At 35.0% G+C, this 21,090-nt stretch overlaps 1 protein-coding gene across 4 annotated transcripts; it reads right to left on the reverse strand.

The window, feature by feature from the left end:
* Positions 1 to 30: 30 nt before the first annotated feature.
* On the reverse strand, positions 31 to 19,212 carry LOC101887330 (ell-associated factor Eaf). 4 transcript variants are annotated; one of them, XM_005178759.4, is made up of 8 exons: positions 19,108 to 19,212; positions 13,010 to 14,087; positions 9,779 to 9,871; positions 5,821 to 5,959; positions 5,566 to 5,750; positions 5,418 to 5,496; positions 4,723 to 5,353; positions 31 to 1,709 (listed from the first exon to the last, which is right to left on the reverse strand). In XM_005178759.4, exons 2-8 carry the CDS (start codon positions 13,122 to 13,124, stop codon positions 1,314 to 1,316), a joined length of 1,638 nt encoding a protein of 545 aa, XP_005178816.2. In that variant the 5' UTR covers positions 13,125 to 14,087; positions 19,108 to 19,212; the 3' UTR covers positions 31 to 1,313. The 4 variants fall into 4 exon arrangements, with proteins under 4 accessions (XP_005178816.2, XP_005178815.2, XP_011290616.2 ...); XM_005178758.4 differs by lacking the exon at positions 19,108 to 19,212 and adding an exon at positions 16,584 to 16,849; XM_011292314.3 differs by lacking the exon at positions 19,108 to 19,212 and adding an exon at positions 16,549 to 16,849.
* Positions 19,213 to 21,090: the final 1,878 nt, after the last annotated feature.

Consider the following 21,090-nt stretch of genomic DNA (forward strand, 5'->3'; position numbering starts at 1 on the left):
GAGTTCACAGCAAAACAACATCCATATCTATTTGTTGTTATATATGTTTTCTTTTATGTTTATTAGAATATGTAAAGTTTTTTTTTTTGTTGATTTTGTATGCACTATTTCTTCTGGTCTCATATATTTGTTACTTCTTCGTCCATGGTTTCTTTTTTGCTTTGCTTTTTATAATTTTAATTGTTTTTGTTTTTTTTTTGTTATAATCATAACTCTTAAATTTACTAAATTCAATAAAAAATAAATTAAAAAAAAAAACTAATAATAATAATTATATAAGAATAAGAAGAATCAAAAAATATTGGCAATTTGTGTATGTGTGTGTTTTGAAAGTAAGAAAAGAAAACAGAGAAAAGGAATTCTTTAGCACAACATTATTGGTTCTTTTCAACAAGAAAATTATTTAAAAACAGAGAATTAATATTTAAGAATTGTAACTACACAAGATGAAAAAATCAATCTTTTTCTTTATTTTTTACTTTTTTTTCTGCTATACATTGTAATTATCATCATCGTTTTGCAACGTCTTCCTTCATTTCATCTTCGCTTTAAACTAAAGAACATAAAAACACATTTTACTATAATTAATTGAATATCATTAATAAATTTCATAATAATAATAAAAACAAACAAACGAAAAATACACCATTATTTAACTTTAATATTAAACTTCACTTTTTTATATTTTTAATATATAATTGTTTTTGTTTTATATTTATAATATTTATATGTGGATGTATTGTATAAAAAAAAAACTAAAAACATTAGAAGGTTGCAGAATCTTTTGGAGATAAAGAAAGGTAAACAAAAGAAGAAAATAAAAAACAAACCAAGTAATTTTCTGCAATAAAAAATAAAGTTTTTATTATTAAAAAACACAACTTTAATCAATATTCTTATTTTTTTGTTGTTTTGTTTAAAATATTAACTATAAATTTTTCATACAAAATTGTAATTATTTTTTCCCGCCCATAATCCATTATTTCTTAAATCTTTTCACAATTTTTCTTTCTGCTTTATAAACATTTTCCAGTTTTGTTTTTTTTTTTTTCATTTATAATTATTATCTATGTTTTATATATTTTTCTTTGTCTTCTTCTTCGTTTTTTCTTTCTTTTATTATTTTACAAAAATATACTAAAAGTATTTAGTTTTAGTTTTGAGTGTGAGCGTATGTGTGTGTGTGTCTATGTTATTCTGAGGTGTTGGTGAGTATGATGAAAGGTGTAACAATAGTATAATGAGAGAGTGGTTTTGGTTTAAATTCCCCCAGAGAATTACATTCTTCTTCTTCTTCTTGTAATGGGTTCCATTCAATCGGAATCGTCATCCGATGAATTTGATGATAATTGTAAATCGTTTTGCAATAGATCATTGGGAAAACCATTGAAACCAAAGTTGGCCAGGGGATTTGAGTTGTTTGTTTCGGAATTTTGATGATGCTGCTGCTGGCTGTTGTGGCTATTGAGATGATTGCTATTGTGATGGTGACTGTTATTTGTCTGTGGATTGTAATGCATTTGCGGCGAAGATGATGTCGTCGTCAACGGTGCCATACCCAAGTTAGGCAATTGATTCATCATTTGTGCCGCTGCAGCCTTTGTGGGTCTGTCATCTTCGGTGCTGTCATCGGAATCGGAACCACTCTCACTGCCACTTGATTCAGAATCTGAACTTGAGCTGGATGAACTTAAATCGGATGCAATGTTCTGAAAATAAAATGGGATACAAAAAGAGGGAGAATTATTATCAAGACGTGTAAAGAGGATAAAGTAAAGGTATGATGTTCCACATACAGTCTTCTACAACTTCGCAGAAAGGCTTTACGGCCTGTGGCGCCGGAGTTAAACCACAACTATATTCGACGCTTTTCTCTATCCTTTTTACTTCTCTACAAGTCCAGAACTACAGATACTAAAACTTTATTAAATGACCTACACGTTCCCAAACAGAGAAAACGATGACTTTTGTTTGCCTTGTGTCTTAGCAAAAGTCTATGTTGTTATGGCCAACAAACTCAATCGTAGATAAGCAGTCGAGGACTCTGAGATGCAGAGATTCCACTAAATATGGACTATCTGGATTTACTGTAGAAGGAAAATATTATTAACCAACCGACAGCAAAACGTCTTTAAACGCTCTCTATTCCCATAGAAATAAAACTGCAGATGCTATGGACTATAGAATAGCTAAAGAAGACTCTTAAGTTGTTACGTTCATGGACAATGCAGCATTATAGGATTTGAGACTACAGTTGAACAGGGTCATAACAAAATTTGGAGCACCCGGCAACAAAAAAGTTTCTATTGACGTTGTTGACATCCATATGGAAAATAACAATAACGACTATGTAGGTTATGGAAAAATGAAAGGTGCTTATTAAGCTAAGGTCTAACATCATCATGAGAATGGTCTAAAATCAGCTGTTTGATCTCTACATAATCTCTAACATCTTCTCCTTTGCCATTACAATCTGTAACTTGTTTCCCTCTGAAAAATTTGGATAGAATAGTTGGGATTTTACCCGTACATGCCAGCTTGGTTTTGGCCTTTCCAGGGTTGAAGGCGATTCACTTCCTAAAACAATTAACTTGCGTTAGTATTCGACTTTTTTCATCAATTACTCTTTCCTATGATTCGACTCGGACAGAAAGATAAGAAATATATGGCTTCTGTTAGGGTAGGAAATCACTGCCTGAAAAACCTTTAGTTTCTACTCCTCTTAGAAACTATACCATTTGTTACCTGCGGAGTGTTCAAAAAAAAAAAGACCTCATTGCACTCTTTTCATGTAAAAACCTCATAGAAAGAGTTGGGGGCTTAGACCAAAAGTCGTACACTGGATGTACGTCAAAGTGGCCATACCAGAACCAGAACGTTAAAAACGTCATAGGAAAGAGTTTGGGGTCTAGACCACAAATGGATATACGTCAAAGTGGTCTCACCTCTTTTGACCAGAAAACACATGCAGAGAGCTGCGTCTTTACTGACAACCGGAGTTTTCATAAGAACTCCCCAATCTTCATTGAATATTATGTTCCATTTCAAGTAGCAAGGAGTGCGCTAAGACTACGGTAAGTCCTCGATATACCAATAATTCGAAAGATAACGCAATTACTGATGTCCACTATTTTGAACTTCAATTATAAGATACTTGCTAGGAACGCCTGGGCTGGTGGTGAACCTCTTTTGAATGGTCTGGCTTCAAATACAGACTGTCCTAACCCACTGATTAAACAGTCATATAAGCTTAATGACATTTGCAGCGAATATTCTTGCATCAAGAAAGCAGCCGAAACAATGAAAGAACTATGCAGTAGCATAACATGACCAGTGACTATATATGTCGATAGTCAGGTGGCCCCTTAAAGCTATCAAGTCAAGTGCCTTTTAATCGAGAGCCATACTTGACTGCAAGAAAGTCCACATTGAAGCATGTGATTGCATTAAGCTCCAGGACATAGCAACATAGTGGGGTATGATGTGGCTGATGAATGAGTTCGAAGATGTTACCAGTCGATTGACGAGACTCTTAAGCTACTTAGAGAATGGTTGTAGGGTGTCTAAGGCTATCTGGCCGGTATATTCGAGAAGATCAAGCTCTTGGTAGATCTGATCTAGGAATGGCGGTAGACATACTGACTGGCCACTGCAGTATCAGATATGTGACCTCCAGATGGGGTAACAGTGTTCCTGACTGCTGTAGACTATGTGAGAACGAAGAAGAGGTAGACGCAATCGAACATCATCTATGCAGATGTCCCACACTGTTAAACAAAAGGCATAGGCTGTTCGGTAGGTGGAATATAGAAACTATAACGTTCTTCTCAGACGTAGATCCCATCATCGGGTTTGCGAAAGGCATATCATGGATTGGCAACCCTTCGTATAGCTAGAAATCTCTACCTCTTCTTTCCAATTAAAAAAAAAAAAAGAACTTAGAAACATACTTTCAAAAATGTTCAGGAAACAGTTGGCAAGTTACACAAATGTGGTACCATTCTAAATTTAAATCTCGTATTGTGAAATGTTTACAAAGGTTTAGAAAGACTATATCAACAATAACATGACATAGCCACGAACTATAGGTGTTATTCTACTACAAAAAAAAAAGTTTTTCAAAAAACAAAAAAAAAAACTATGAAGGATCTACATGGATGTACATAGGAGCACTGCTGATGAAATATCATGAAATACTTTGGTGTGATTGATCTAAACAGCGAAAACATTTTATAATAATCCAGGCATTTCATTTGGCGATCTTGACAGTTCTCTAAATGCTCTTTAGTGACAATGGAAATTATCCATTTGAAGTTAAACATTTCAAACGATTAATAAATCTATGAAAATCTTATGGAACAGCTGATTAAATTGAAATACATTATGAGATTGCCTGTGCAACTGGCCTTCTGCTAATAAGCGGGAGGTACTTTATGAGCCATTTTTAAATTTCCAACCTTGGCCGGAGGTTGTAAAATCGTGTATATTTTTCTGTTCAAAATTGCAATATTTAATACTTTCTGTAGTGAATCTTTTAAATAGGCATGTCTATAATAGAAACCTTAAAATGTCAGGCAAATTATAAGGTTTTCTTGTTGACAATCTCCTTATGCAACATAATCGCCTAATAATGTGTGTTTCTAGCCCTTTTTCTAATATTTAGACCCCATTTAAGACATTCACTGTTGTGTTAAAAGATATGATAATTTGTTGTCAACATACCTGTTCCAAAGCTGCTGCTTCACTGGCCAATGTTGGCGATGAGGCAAGATCATAGTTATTATGATAGTTATTACTATTATTATGATTGCTATTCTGTAGATTATTGCTATGATTATTACTAAATAACGATGAGGAAGAAGAGGAATTGCCATTGCCATTATAACGATTATATGGATTTTGTGTTTGTTGATTTTGTTGCTGTTGCTGCTGCTGCTGTTGTTGTGTATGTTGCAGATTCTGTTGCCATTGGTGAAGTTGTTGCGTTTGTGAAGACTGTTGTTGTTGTTGCTGCTGCTGTTGCCGTTGGTGATTGTTGTGTCGTTTTTGATTACTGTGATGTGATGATTGTTTTGATTGTTTGGTAGGCGGTGATATATCATCCTGGAGCAATTGTTGAAAATCAAATTCTTGGCCAGAATTATTATGATGACTGGATGTCGAGGAGGATGATGAGGCAGAGACATTAGCAAGATTATTATAGCTACCCGAACCAACGCCGCCGCCCCCTCCACCACCACCAGCTGCAGCACCACCGCCACTACCACCACCACCAATGCTAAACATTGAATCATCATCATCAACAATCATGGGTATACTAGGTAAAGTAGCCTGGCCATTGTTGGCATTCCATCTATAAAAAATAAAAAATACAACTAAGTTCAATTGTTACATTTCCAAAAGGAGGAATAACATACGCCGGTGCTGACTGAGGACTTCTATTCACAACGGCTGATGGTGAACCTTGCATGGGTGAATTGCGAGACTTTAATTCAACTGTTAATAAAGAAGAGACGCATTTTAACATTGAATAGCCAGTATAGCGGTACTTTCTAATGGACTTACTTATGGTATTTTTTCTATTGCCTGTAGAAACTTTTGTTTTAGATGTTATTCTCATTGTACTGTTTTCTAGTTTTGGCGCTGGTCCTGTTGTGCTTGCCGATGCCGTTGATGATGCTGATACACTACCGCCACCAACTGCTGGCATTGACGAAGGAATAGGTACACTTGGCTTGTTTGTCATTTCGCTGCAAATATAAAATTGATTAGAAATGTTTGTTGGAAAATTCATTTGGGGCAGCAATATTTTTAACTTACCGCGTTTTCTTCACTTGTATGTTGTGATTTAATTTCTCTAATGTTATATCACCAGTTCTTTTATCGTATATGAGTATACATTCTTTTGTGTATTTCTTTTGATTTCCCTTATAAATGGTATGAGGCACACCGGAACTAACTGAAAGGAAAAAAATGACGAACAATATATTAGTAAAGTATAAACTAGAAGACCACATATGTTTATAAGACTTGATCCTTGGTATTACAGGTAAGGTAGTAGAATATCGGTTTGAGTTAAATGCACCAATTCAATCTTTCCGAAAAGTATTAAAAAATTAAAAATATTTAAAACAAATTAAATACGATGTTATAATTATATAGCTTATAAATAATATCATAGTCCTGAAACCAATATATATATGTCTAAAAAGCATGTTATTCTCATTCAAATAATAAATGACTTTCACACAGGAGAATTACCTTATCAATCCTAATATTTTTTTTTTTTTCAATAAATTAAAAAATATTATCTTGCATTTTAAATAATAAATGCATCAAAAGCAAAAATAGGTGCTGCAGCCCCCACTGCTTATTGACTTAAAAAAAAACAACAACAATAAAAAGTGCAATATTAATTTCATAACACAAAGTTCGAGGTTGACAACAAAAGTTTATGCAAGTCTGCTGTTGTTGTCGTCGTCGTCGATTTTTTATGTCTATTCTTGTTGTTGGTATTGTTCTTATTGTGGACTGGCTGGCTGACTGGTTGGTTTGGCCCCCATCCGAACAGAGTACACATTTTTGTGATGTCTTTTATAATTTTTTATTGAGTTTTTTGTTCTTTTTCTTATCACATTGTTTTTTCATGGCAATTTTTTTTATATATTTGCCACCGCGTGTGTGCATTGTTTTTGTTTTATTTTATGCAGGTGTGGATGGTTTTACGTTCTTCTTTTATATTTTAAACAATATTGAAATGAAATTTAAATAAACAAATTTGGATTGGGTGAAAAGAAGTAAAGTAGCACATATACGAGGGAAATTTAAGTGCAATTGGATAAAATAAATTTGTATTGTATGGGGTGTTTAAATTCTTGAAAGTATCCAAAAAAGGTTTGTGGTCTTATATAATTGATGGATACAGTTCTAGAGATTCCTTCCTCATGTGAAAAATATCTCGGCACGATCTTACACTACCATTTAAACTGGAGCATACGAAAAATGGCCTTCATGCGCTTTATTCATGTAGGAACGACATAGGAAAGAGTTAGGGACTTAGACACTGTATGCATGTCATAATGGCCTTACCTGTTCTGACCTATGTGTTTCTCGTCTGGTTAGAATAACATGAAAAAAGTTATTCGTGATGGAATTCAAGGGCGATAGTGTGATTTCTTTATATTTGGCTGGAAAACCACAAGTGACTATCGTTAGAGCTTTCCAGCATTTAAATGTGAATAAATCATTTGTGTCAGCAGAAATGGTTCGAACAGCGAAGAAGCGACTTAATCCGAACCCGCGTCGCAGTGGCCGAAAAATGGCTCGTGAGCTGAACATATTGCAATATTCCATTCGGCAAATGAGCTCGGGGTAAAGCCATTGAAATTCCAAAAAGTGCAAGAACTTACACCGCAACCGAAAGAAAATAGACTCAAAAGAGCTAAAGAGTTGCTTCGCTTGGCCGAAAGTGGTGAACTGCCGAATTTGGTTTTCTCCGATGAGAAAACGTTCGTTATCTAGCAGTTTGTAAACAAACAAAATGAGGTCAGAAACAAAAAAGAGGTCAGAAACAAAAAAGAGGTCAGCTGAAAATGTGTGGTTGGCCACCAGAACTCAAGCGCCGGCCATGGTGATGGTGTGGGCCGCCATAACAGCCGATGATCCCTCTTCGCTCGTATTAATCGACCGAAAATATTCTGGAGGGAGTATTAACGCCTTGGGCACGCATACATTTTGGCCACAGACCTTAGACATTTCAACAGGACTCAGCACCATCGCACTCAGCACGCGCCACCCAAGAATGGTTACAGAATGAGGTTCCTTGCTTCATTTCCATCGCACAATGGAATCAACAAAAATCTCCGGATACCAATCCGTTGGACTATTGTGTCTGGAGTATTTTGGAAAGCAAGGTTGACACTAAAAAATACCAAAGCATCGATAACCTCAAGCAAGCGCTTCGACGGGAATGGGCTAAAATACCGCAGAACAACATTTGGGCAGCGTGTGACGGTTTCATTGGCCGTTTGAAGGTTATAATCGTGCCAAAGGTAACCAATTCGAACAAATCTAAATTTATTCTAAAATTTGATGCTATTTCCGACATTTTTTGCTTTAATTCAATAAAATTAAAAAAAAATTAGCCCTGTAGGCTAACTTCAAATCAGGAAAACAATAATTTTTGGTACATTTCATCCCCTAAATATTTTACGATCTTCGCAGAATATTATAGACTTCTAGCCCTGCTCTCATACATTTTTTGTAACACGGTCAGGGGACGACAGCTTGGCTAGATCGAACCAGCTCCTCGCGGTGTGAAAATCGATATGCTGCATGCATGGTGGATCTAGGACGAATATTTCCCAGTGTTGCTAACTTTTTTAATCAATCAATATTATCATTCAAAATGTTTCGTAGGTTATAAAAACCATTTACAAAAGTAATGTTCAATCAATTGAGCGATTTCACATGTTTTTGTAATAAACAAAAGAAATAACCTTGTAATGATTTTAGTCAAGAAACAAGAAGATATTTCTCTAGAAACCGTATAAACCACAATATCTTAATTAATGATTTGAACGTTTTTTTAATGAAAACAGGAAATTCCATTATAAAATAAAGACAACAACAACAAAAACAACATTAAGAGCGGCAAGAAAATCGAATCCAAAACAACATTTGCATAACCATTTTATTTTACTGGCATTTTGAATTAAAAGAAATAGAAGAAGAAAAAACGCAGATATGCCACAAAATGAGCTGAGCCTCCCCCCAGCCCAAAAAAAAAAAAAACAAGAGAGGAACTAAAATTAAATATTTCAATGAATGAATGAGTGGCTCAACCAAAAGTAGAAGACAAAAAAAAAAAAACAACTGTAAAAAAGTGAAAGGGATTTTTTCTTCATAGCCACAATGCCTTAGTGGTGGTAGTTGCGGCTGTGGTGATATGTGCGGTGCCAAACTTTGGAATGCCATGTTATGGTTGAAGCGAAGAAAAAAAGAACTTGAAATAAAAAAGCAACTAGACCAATAAAAACTAAAAACTTTATCGGCAGGTTTTTTGGATCTCTGCACAAAAGGTTGTTCGCCATTTGTGGATCAAATTATGAGAGGAAGTGTTACTAAAGATTTGAAACTAAGCAGAAATAAAGACACAATAGGCCACAACTAAGGTGTCATAATACAAATTGGTCTCTACCTTGCTCAGGTGGTATTTATTGTTATATACCTGGCCGCATTTCGGTTTATATTGTTATTCAAAACTTGACGTGTGTTGAGGATAATAAAGGTTCTTGAACGCCGCGAAAAAAAGAGTTGTTGTTTCTTTAAACCTGAATCAAGTTGGTGGCCATAATTAACACAAAATTTTACATGTCAACAAACCATATAAAAATGTATGTCGGCAGACTTCTACTGATATTCTGCTAACATTGCATGCCAATGCATTTAAACTTGTTTATAATGGAGTAAAAAAAAAAGAATTATATTCAAATAACAAAGGTTTCCAATTACTTTTACCAGAGGAAATAACACGTTTCACATATCATTAGCACGTTTGCGGTGATTTCTTATTTCGTTTTGGAAAAGGGATTTTTGTGCTGATTTGTCATAAATTATTCCAGACTTTGTGGCACTTGTCGGATGTTTTGTATACAATCTATTATGGTTCGCAATTTTGTTTTATATCTACTTTTCTAAAGCAAACCAAACCTCAAAGCAATCGTTAAGCTAATTATATAAAACGTTTAAATGCGAACCATAACCAATTGAGACTCACCTAAATTTGGCACAGTAACAGTAACTTGATTGTTTGAGCCAACATCTACTGTAGCAACACGATTTTTATCCACACTAGCAGGTTTAAAATCATCTGAAAAGAAATAACAGAGAGAAAATATGAAATAAATTATTAAACGAATGTGTAAAATCTCTAATAATCTAAACTGAAAGTATGGTTATTTTGAAAAAACAGGCGCAAGGTTGTCGCCAAACACCTAGGTTTAAAAAAATGATCCGTTTTCGTATATCATTTGAAAGTCCCCTGTTCTATTGTACTCTGTACATTTTTTTTGGGAGAGGTATAAATCATGGGAAAAACTAAGAACTAAAAATAAATTATCAGTTTCCCAGCCACCATAAAATATCACGTGTGTAGAATAATTCAGTCTAGACAACTTGAATGAAGGGAAAAGTAGCCCTTTTATTTTCTCCATTCAATATTAGAATAGATAAGAACCGTGTGGCTGCGATAAGGTTAAGGTAGATTAGTTTTTTTAGTACTTAAGGAAATTTGTTTTCAATGAAACTAGAGCATCGAAACTACAATCGAATTATAGAGATGTCTTTTTCTGTCTCATTGACATATTTGGTCCTTCGAGCCGAATATCAGAATTAAATCTACACCCGAGCGAAACTGTAGTATTTCTCTGCTCCCTTTGACATTTGATCCCTCGAGCCGGATATGAGAACCATACGGGTGTTTTCTTACTCGCAATTGGTCCTTCGAGCCGGATATTAGAATTGAAGCGGTAGGGTTTCCCTCTCATTTTAACACCCAGTTCTCATAGATTTTATAAAAATTATAGAAAATCAAAATGTCTTCTCTCTTCCTAAAGGAGGTCGAACTGTCTTATGCTCAAATACCAAATTGTCTTCCAATAGAAACCTAATTGCCTATTCTTAAAACAAATTTTCTTCTCAAAGAAGACAAAAAACATAGAATATGAAATTGTCTTATCATAGGAAAACTCTCACCCTTAAAAAATCAAATTTGCATCTAATAAAACACTTGACTATCTTCTCTTAGAAAGCGGTGATATTTTCCAATTGTCTTCTGATAGATGACGAAATTATCATCCGATAGAAGACTAAGAGATCAACTAATAAGAGTTTTTCTCTAGAATAAATAAGCCTTTCCACAAAATACCAAAAGGTCTCTTAATACTACAAAGGAGTACAACCGGGCTTGAGTTTGCATCGCGAGGATCGCCAACCAGTCTATCTGCAATTATGATAATTTGCTGGAAAGTTAAAAAATAGAACCTTTCGCTCTTCTCATAGAAGATAACAGGCCATAGAATACAGGGTGAAATAAAAATCTATAACCAACTTCAGACTGCTGTTATTTCCAAGCCACTCGTCCGACAGCTGTTAAAATTATTCCGGTGATAGCTCATTATATTGTTTACAAGCGTACAAAAGCATTTTGGTAAGAATTTTCCAGAAAAAAGTTATTCGTGATGGAATTGAAACGTGATAGTGTGATTTCTTTATATTTGGCTGGAAAACCGCAAGTGGCCATCGTTAGAGCACTCCAGAATTTAAATGTGGATAAATCTTTTTGTCTCGTACCATCGCTCGTTACCGTGATACTGGACGGAAGAAAACAGCAACATCAGCAGAAATGGTTCGAAAAGTAAAGAAGCGACTTGTTCGAAACCCGCCTCACAGTGGCCGAAAATTGCTCGGGAGCTGAACATATCGCAATATTCCATTCGGCAAATATTGAAAAATGAGCTCGAGGTAAAGCCATTGAAATTCCAAAAAGTGCAAGAACTTACACCGCAACTGAAAGAAAATAGACTCAGAAGACTCGTTGTCCAGCAGATCAAACAAAATGATCGTGTATACATGCCAAAGGTTGGCTACCAGAACTCAAACGCCGGCCATGCTGATGGTATGGGCCGCCCTAACAGCCGATGGTCGCTCTCCGCTCGTATTAATCGACCATGGCATCAGAATAAAGGCCGAATATTATAGCGAAAATGTTCGGGAGGGTGTATTAAAGCCTTGGTCACGCAAACATTTTGGCCGCAGACCTTGGACATTTCAACATTACTCAGCACCATCGCATTCAACACGCGCCACCCAAGAATGTTTACAAAATGAGGTTCCTCGCTTCATTTCCAGCGCACAATGGCCACCAAAATTCCCGGATACCAATCCGTTGGACTATTGTGTCTGAAGTATTTTGGAAAACAAGGTTGGCACTAAAAAATACCAAAGTGTCGATAACCTCAAGCAAGCGCTTCGCCGGAAATGGGCCAAAATTCCGCAGGGCAACATTCGGGCAGCGTGCGACGGTTTCATTGGCTTTTTGAAGTCCATAATTCGTGCCAAAAGTGACCAATTCTAGAAAATCTAAACTTATTCTAAAATTTGATGATATTTCCGAAATTTTTCAATTTCATTCAATAAACTTTAAAAAAAATGTAAAAATTATGTCTTTTGACTTTGTTGCAGTTTTTTTTTATCTCACCCTGCAGACAAAACAGACAACACACAGAAGATAACGAAATTCTTCCTTAAACACAAAAGGATCCTCTAATAATGTACCAAAACATATTCTCAATGGAGAACAAAAATGTTTTACAGAGAGGACGAAAATGTGTTCTCATAGACGACCAAGATGTCTCCTCACAGAAGAACAAAGAATCTTCTCATAGAAGGGCAAAAGATCTTCCCATAGAAGACTAAAAAATCTTCGCAACAAAGACGAGGTTCTCGTCTCATGAGAGAACAAATTGTCTTCTTATAAAAGACTAAATGGTCTCATCATAGGTCTCACATAGGACTTCACATAGAAGAGCAAAATATTTTCATATAGAAGGCTTAAAGGTCTATTCATAACAGACAAAATTGTCGTCTCATAAGAGACCAAATTGTATTTTCAAAACCAAATATGAGAGGACCTCATAATAGAAGAACTAAAATAACGTATAACAGGTCTAAGGATTCGTGATGAATATATTCCCCATTTTTTCAACCTTATCTTTCAAAAATAACTGTCTTGTGTTTTCGTTGCAGTCTAAAATATCCAAAATTTCATTGAAAGCAAAAAAGGTCGTTTCAACTCAAGGCATTAAAGAAAAACAAAAGATCCATTGACTTATAATACGTCACACATCATCTTATCGCAAACTGAATTGGTTTCCTATGAAAATACAAGTTTTATTATGTGTAGAATAATCGACTGCCTTTTCGTCTAATAATCGTCACTGATACTTACATTTTATAGTGTGAAATGCATTCGTTGTATTCTTCGAATTGAATGTACATCCTAGCTTCAGCTCACGTACATCATCGCCGATATTCAAACGTGAGGACTTTTGTTTCATCATCATCGCAGGTGAAATGGAGGAGGAATTTGTAAAATTGGCACTATTGGTATGTTGTTGTTGTTGTGATTGATGATGGTTGCTGTTGTTGGTTTGATTATATTGCTGATATGATGATGATGATGCCCGACCCGAATTCGGTGAAACGGTTGTTTTAGAAAACGTAGCGGGAATTTCGTCACCGGCGGCTGAATTGCTAACCGCAGCACAATAATTTCCAGCACCGCCTGCACCACCAAATCCAAGGTCACCTTTGTAGGCGCCACTGCTGCGTTGTTGATAGTTATAACCGTGGCCCTGTGCCGAAGAACCCGAAGACAATGTTGCGTGTTCGATGCCACTGACTCCAGCAAAGGAGCCACTCTGTGCTAAGCCTAAGGACGGTAATGATGATGCCGATACGGATGAACCTCCGCCGCCGCCGACAAGGTTATTTGCTGTTCCCGCTGTTTGGCTCTTTGATTTTTTGTGTCGTTTTACTGTTGTGCCAGTAGCTTTGGCTTTAAGCTTTTGCAGAGCAGTTGCAGAACTTGAAGATTTCGGAATTTTTTGGCTGTTGGTGTTTTTTGGTGTTGCAATTTTAAAAATTGCCCACCAAATAACATATGTTTGTATAGAAAGAAAAACGGTTTACTAATTGAGTTGTGTAGTTGGTAGGTTTTCTTGTTGCTTTGGAGGCTTAAAGTAAGTTGTTGCTGGTAGTAGTTTGTGGGGTGTTCTTTGTTAGGACGATTGTTGTGCAATATTCGTTCTTAGTTTACGTTTTAGCTGGACTTTCTATATTGTTTGGGGAGTAGCATTATTGCGCCAAGCACATATCTGGATTCGCTATCAGGATTAAGGAACACTTTTCTAGTTTTTGTTTTTCAAATCTTTTGATAATTTACATTTTGTTGCTGTTATTGTATGCGGTGTGTTTCACTCTGTTTGCTCTATTCAAAAGTTTAAAACTTTTCTGGAGAGGACATTCTGAGAAGAGAGAGGAAAAGTTTAAATGTTAGAAATAAACAATTTAGGAAGAATATTCAAAATAATCTAACTTTTATAAATCTTCCGACGTATAATACCAATTGACTCAAACGGAAAGAGTTTTAGATACCTTTAAAAGGTTTTTTTTTTTTATATTTTTATATAGTTAGTAGTATTTTTACAACCTTGAAGACACTGAATTACTTCTGTCCCAGCAGAATCTGATGTAGAAGAATGATTTGGAGTGTGGATATATATTTTTTCTATTTCTTTCTTATGCTTATCGAATGCAGGTAAGCAAAAAGTATTTCCTAATTTGATATCCAAATTCCAGACTGTAAGGGATTTGTTTCCCACAGAAAGGTAGAAATTCAGGTACCACATAATAGAGTGTGTTTCAAAAGCGCTCTTAATTTCACGGTAGCCATGAATTAAATAAACGTTCGGCGGATATAGTGAGATTGTCTCAAAGTAATCGAGAGAGTGACAATGGTCCCAAAATTATATGCAGTCATATATGCATTTGCTCCCCTGCCTTAACAGAGAAAAGTTTTACTGTGAGTTGCAATTAGTGTTTCTAAAGCTTCGTTGATACCTGTTTTTTTGTCATGGCGGACAACAACCTCTACACGCCTACATCTCCCTTAGCAGATGGTGACGTTAATAAAGACAACAAAAAAATACTCCACTAAAATGGGAGGCTGTGGGCAGATGAATAAAGGATGATAGAATTCCTACCCAAACTACTGTAGAGCATGAGTCTGAGCTAGGTAAGCGCTTCCGAGGGGCTTTGGGAAGATTGTTCCTTATCGGATAAAGAGATGCGCCCTATGGTAATTCTTGACCAATCGATGAAGACCAGCTTCTCTTCAGGGTTTAAGCAATACGAATTCACAAGTACCAAAGGGCTTTGTTCCTATCGACCAAAGACAGAATACGCGAATACTCAGAGAAAAGAGCTGATCTATAAACCATTAACCTCGATGGAGACATGAACCAGCAGATGGGGCAGATTTATCATTAATTGAAAATATAAATGGTCGAAAACTTCCCTAATCGAAACTGTGAATCTTATAGGCACCCTCCGGGAGTGTTGCAAATTGGTGGTGATGCAGATTACATAACGACATTACAACATGGGTTCCATCCTCATCGGGAGATATGGCAGATATGTTAATAACGTTCACTCTGTAAATTCGGAACAAATACCTCTGTAAGAGGCATGATTCTACAGACTCCCGTCCATCAAATATGCTATTTCTTACGGACCCTTATATCATGCTGGCTCCTTCGATTGATGGTTAAAAAGATTTATTATTTACTTACTAAATATATTGTTACTGGGCTTAGTTCTAATTTTTATTTTGGAAATACATTTTTCAAACTGATTACGTCGAATTGTGTGCAAATCCCACACTATGCTTGTGATAATCCCGAATATTATGGGAAATATTCGAGGTTTTTGTAGGAGAATTCCAATATTTCCCTCTCTGCTTCAAGACAATTTCTTCAACACCTCTGTCTACCCATGAGCAACACCACCTATTTCACCACCTATTGCCTTCTCGCCAACTTGCATTTGTTTTCAATAATTTCACCAAATACGGTAAATGGCACACTTCTGATGTGCTTCGGGGTATCATGTCTTTTCAAAATGCTTAATTACTTTTGTGTGTAAACACAACAGAGGAATGAATATGTGTCACACATTCCCCATCTGATTTTCGTCATAAATCATATTAACATGGCTCAGTGGTTATGGCACATCATGTATGTATGTGTGTGTCGGTTCCCCCAACACCCACTGCCAGCCAGTCGTACAGACGAAACAAAATTCTACAATTAAAAGAAGAATTAATGAAACGCATGCCAAGTTATAAAAAAAGGAAAAAGTACGTTTACTCAATTCACCTCCACACACTTCATCAGCAGCAGCACAATATCATAGCGTAATCTTGGCAAAAAAAAACATACCATTTCAATTGAAATCTCAATCCAACCCACCCAAAACGTCATCCCGTTGTTGCTGTCCACCCACACAGATAGACTACATACAGCCCCCACACATAACCTTAAAAGAATAAGAACGAAGAACAAAAAAAAAAAAAAAAAAACGACGGCATCCACCATCCGTCCATTGAAATTGGTAGACAGACAGACAAAGAAGGAATGCACACAGGGAACAGAGTAAATGCCTCCTCCATTATTTTTCTTTCTCTACTTTTTGAAAATAGTTTACACTCTATTCACTGTGGTAGAATATATTCACACTTGTAATTAAGAAATATATATTTGGCTTTATTAAATACGCACGGTTTTTTTGCCAACATATGTTTTTTGCACTACACGGGGACACTTTTACTTTCTCTGGGCCATCAAAAGCATCATCACTAGTTGTTTTTATCTTCACGTTTTTCTTTGTAATCTCAACTATTTATGTCAATTTATTGTTTATGTTTACCGTTGTTTCAATAGTTTTTCAAGCGATTTATTTACTTTATTTTCAGTTGATGTCTGATTCTTATTTCTGTTACTAATTTGTTAATGACACTTTGGTGGCTATTGTTGTCATTAGGTGGTAAATTTTTTCTCTGATATGTTGAAGAGTAGAGCGTAGTCAAAGTATTTGTGTGCCGTGGTTTGACATCCACTTGCGTCGCTGTTGTCTGTGCACACTCTCTCGCTCTCCTCTTTATGACCGCAGCTCGCCGTAACGTCTGACATACGCTCGCTGTGTATGTTCTGTCATTCGCACAAAGTGATTGGATGTGGTAATTTTGTTGTTGTTGGTGGTCCTGTTACTACTGTTGCTTACTTTTAAAAAAATTGACATTTCACAGAGAGATGATGACCAGCAAAGGTATGTCTGCCGATAATTGTAAGGGAGAGAAACGGGGTGAAAAATGATGCCACATTGAATTTTAGTTGTTACAGATTTCATTACTTTTTGGGGGGATAATTTGTTATGATTTCCCAAAAATTATTGAATACTAAAAAGCTATGGTACAAATGTGCGGCCGAATTATATGATAACTTAAATTGCAATTTGGATGAAGTCAAGGGTGATCTTTATTTAGTAATATCATAAAATACTTATTCACGAAGGATTGTTCTAAATATTGACAGACAAGAATTAAACTACAAAGGAAATGAAAATGGTAGCTACATCTAAATCTGAACCGATGTGGAAGAAAATTTCTCAGATGTGTGTACCGCAGGGAATGCTTTAATATTAAATCGGATGAAGCACATATCTTGTAGATCCGTGCTAAAATTATATCGCTCAAGAAGATATTAAATCCTTGGCGCACAATAAACCTGAAATCGAATTTTTTTTTTGGCAGCTATATCCAAATCTGAATAAAAAACAAATTTGAAATGGACAAGAAAGTGACCTTTACTTTTTTCAAAAAAAAAAAAAAAAAAAAAAAAAAACAAGTAAAAAAGCTGTAATTTTGAATACCCTCCACCATTTGCAACAAATTTGGTAATTTTCAAAAAAATAAAATCCGTTAAAAATTCGGTTAGAATCTTAAAAATACTGAATTTAGTCGTTATTTTATGGTCTATACGATGACGTAGGCAACTTTTGTCATAAGCTATTACAATATTCAAGTCAAAGACGTGGACCTAGATAACCCATTTCAATACCAAAAGTCCTGCAGACATAATATACATTTGAGTAAAATTTTATCAAACTTCTTAATTTCGTTCGGAAGCTAGAGTAATTTCCAAAGACGGATAGATGGACGGGTATCGCTAAATCGACACAGAATTTTATGCTGATCAAGAATATATACTTTGTGGGGTCTAAAATGTATATTTCGATGTGTTACAAACGGAATGATAAACTTAATATACCCTCCATACTATGGTGGAGGGTATGAAAAAAAAAACACCTGCGGAATTTATATGCATAAATCAATTAGCACCGGTCAAAATTTCATGAAACGCCTTAACTAGATTGCCATTTTCTTTGATAACACGTCATAAAAATGACAAATATTCATAAACGGACGCCGGTGTAGAATATAAATTAAAAATTAAAGAGTTTTAACTTAAGATAGCAATATATACATATACATATATAGGGTAATAGAACTGAGATCGATATCAAATCGAATTAAATTATTGGCAGCTATATTCATCGATATTGATTCGTGTCCAAATTTGATGCTAACAATTGGGCAACGCTATAACATGTCATTCTCAGAGCACATTTTGACAATAACGATAGCCAAGTTGTTGTTGTTGCTGTTACTGCACTGAGTGTGAGAAAATAAAAAAGACACGAAGAAAAAAAGCAAAGGGGGAGGGAGCCAAAAGTAATGGTCGTTGAAAAAAATATATATCAACACCAACAACAAACAAAAAACGCACGCAAGACAACACAGCTGGTCGGTCTCGTTCGAACGGTTGTATTGTTTTTTCTTCTCTTTGACTTCTAAATGTATGTGCTCCACACATACCGTGCACACACACACACACACTTACGAAAATTGTTGAATTTTTTTAACAGGCGACAACGAGTTGTCAGGGGGGTAATCAAAACCCGTAAGCACAGGAGGTTTTTTTCGCTTTTCTTCACAAAGTGGCTTCGACAACGTAAACGCAAGCAAAATCACCACAACGTAACACAAAATCACATATCAACATACGACCGACTGATTGCCTGGATTAGGACTCCACTGAAACATTAAGTTAATAATTAAGAACTTTCACAATTTTCACGGAAAAATAGGTTTCCTTCAACTAATAGTTCAATGGAATTATTAACTATTTTTTGCACATTTGACTAGACATTTGGGGTTTTCCATTCCGTTCGTCGTCGCCTCGTTTCCACTGAAAGAGACATTCACTTATTCATTGATTTTTTTCTCTCGAGTGTGAGTTATATTTCTTTCTTTCCATATGCTTTGCTTTTTATTCATTTTTGCGACAATATTTCATGTTTTTTCAACGTATAGATGTTTTGTTATTATTATTGTAGAGGGAAATATTTAAATTATTGGATTATTACCAAATTTAGATGATTATTAAAAATTTTCCGTGAAAAACACTTTCGAATTTATTTTTTCACGTCAGCTTTAGGGATAACTAGGTTGGATTTCAACTAATCAAATTGTACGATTGTTGGTGGAAAATGGAAGAATCGATAGAATAATTGAATATCGATTTTTCGATTTTTTTTGCATTTAACGCCGTTTATTGACGGACAGTGATATTTTGCACTGCTATTATGGGATGGATTGTAAAAATTTGTAAAAAAAGAAACCTCGCCAACAAATTTTGGGAAAGAAGGAATATGCTACGTTTATTTTGCTTTAAATGATGTTCCATACATAGATTTACTTTCAGAAATTTGATTGAAACTGTTTCACAATTCACTTCGATGGCAAATCCGGTCAAATTCTTTAATGCGTGCTCTACAATAATTGTTTGTTTTTACCATTGATTTTGGAAATATTTTATTTTTCAAATCACACTTTGGAATATGCGCAAATCAATAAATACAGTCACATTAGTGACAGAAGTCGGACTCAGAAAAAATTGTAATCAGCTGGTAGCTCTGGTAGATATGGTACATTGTACAATAAAAAGAGCACACAGTAAAGATATTAATTGTTTTTGCCATGGGAATGAAATATTGAACATTTTGAATCATATTCTTGAAACAAAATCCAGGCATTTCATATATCTTTCAAGCTTGATATTCATTTTAAAAATGAAAATAATTGCATCTAATTTTAAAAATTCTAAAGGTGCAAGCATGGTACAATGAAGAGAAGGTAGGTCAACTTTGAAAAAATTGCAAGTATAGAGGTCTACCTGTTTGGCTTGTAATGTCAGAATTACTATCAAAACAATAAAAAAGCAAACAACTTGTTGCATTGATTTTGAATTAATAATTTAAAACCGCGAAAACTGAATGATAGTTCAAAATTTCTTTTCAAAATCATATTCTATATATCTCTTATGGTTTATTTCGCGACAAAAACTGTAGATTTTGTCGATGCATATGTTGTAATAAGCATTTTGAAAACACCCGAATTTGAATATTTTCTGAAAAATTTTTTATTATTGAAAAGAATACGCACACATAAACAAATTAAGTTGACATATTAAGCCAGAAAAATAAAAAAATTGAAATTATATGGTAGTTCTGCCCTACCTTGAATTCATTGTACCATGGGTGCAAGTACATAAAAAGCTTGAAGTCATGGCTAGGCATATTAAAGTCAAATTATAATGGAAGACGACGGCAGGATTTTAGGGCTCTTTAGGGCGATACGAAGCCAATGTACATATTAAAAGAAATGTCTATTAAACATTTTAGAAAGAAAATGTTATGTTATGTTATGTTCGATGATATCGAACAAATTTTATAAACGAAATATTTTTTTATTTTCTCATAGATCAAGAATCCAGCCCCAGCTCTGCATATTTTTTTTAAATTAAACTTCGTTGAAAACTGGTTCCCATCTCTGATTTGTGTATATAAAATGTATTAATATTTTTCCATCATGACATCGAACAAAATTGCAAAAATGGTACATTCTTGCAGGTTCTGACACATAGCATTTTTTGTTGATTATATACGGAGGTTTATTTTGTCTTCTATTTGACAAATGGAATTTTCACATTAAAAAAGAAGCCACTACTATATCGGAAACCCCTCTAGAATAACTTAAATTTATTAAGGACATGAATGAGGCGGAGAAAGTTATGGAGACGCCTTTTAATTCGTGGACAAATTTCCCGGATTACTATTTCGATATAAATTGGTATGTTCCCGAACTGCAAGAATGTAAAAGTTTTTACTACGATAATCGATTTTCCCTTTAAATTTGTCCACAAATTTCAGGGTTTGTCCATAACTATCTCCGCCTCATTCATATCCTCAAAAAGTTAAGTTATCCTATAGGGGTTTTCGGCAATAATGTAGTGGCTTCTTCTATAATATTAAAATTTCATCTGTCAACGACACAAAAACCTCCGTATT

This window comes from Musca domestica, unplaced genomic scaffold (assembly GCF_030504385.1).
Source record: "Musca domestica strain aabys unplaced genomic scaffold, Musca_domestica.polishedcontigs.V.1.1 31, whole genome shotgun sequence".
NCBI classification, from domain to species: Eukaryota; Metazoa; Arthropoda; class Insecta; order Diptera; family Muscidae; genus Musca; species Musca domestica.

What these genes read in the sequence shown, in the direction of transcription:
- LOC101887330 (XM_005178759.4), bottom strand. Translation starts at nt 13,124, where the DNA reads ATGATGATGAAACAAAAGTCCTCACGTTTGAATATCGGCGATGATGTA. An exon ending in TGTTACTGTGCCAAATTTAG is followed by an intron (nt 5,960 to 9,778) that starts GTGAGTCTCAAT and finishes TTTTCCTTTCAG; the next exon opens with TTAGTTCCGGTGTGCCTCAT. An exon ending in ATACAAGTGAAGAAAACGCG is followed by an intron (nt 5,751 to 5,820) that starts GTAAGTTAAAAA and finishes TTATATTTGCAG; the next exon opens with CGAAATGACAAACAAGCCAA.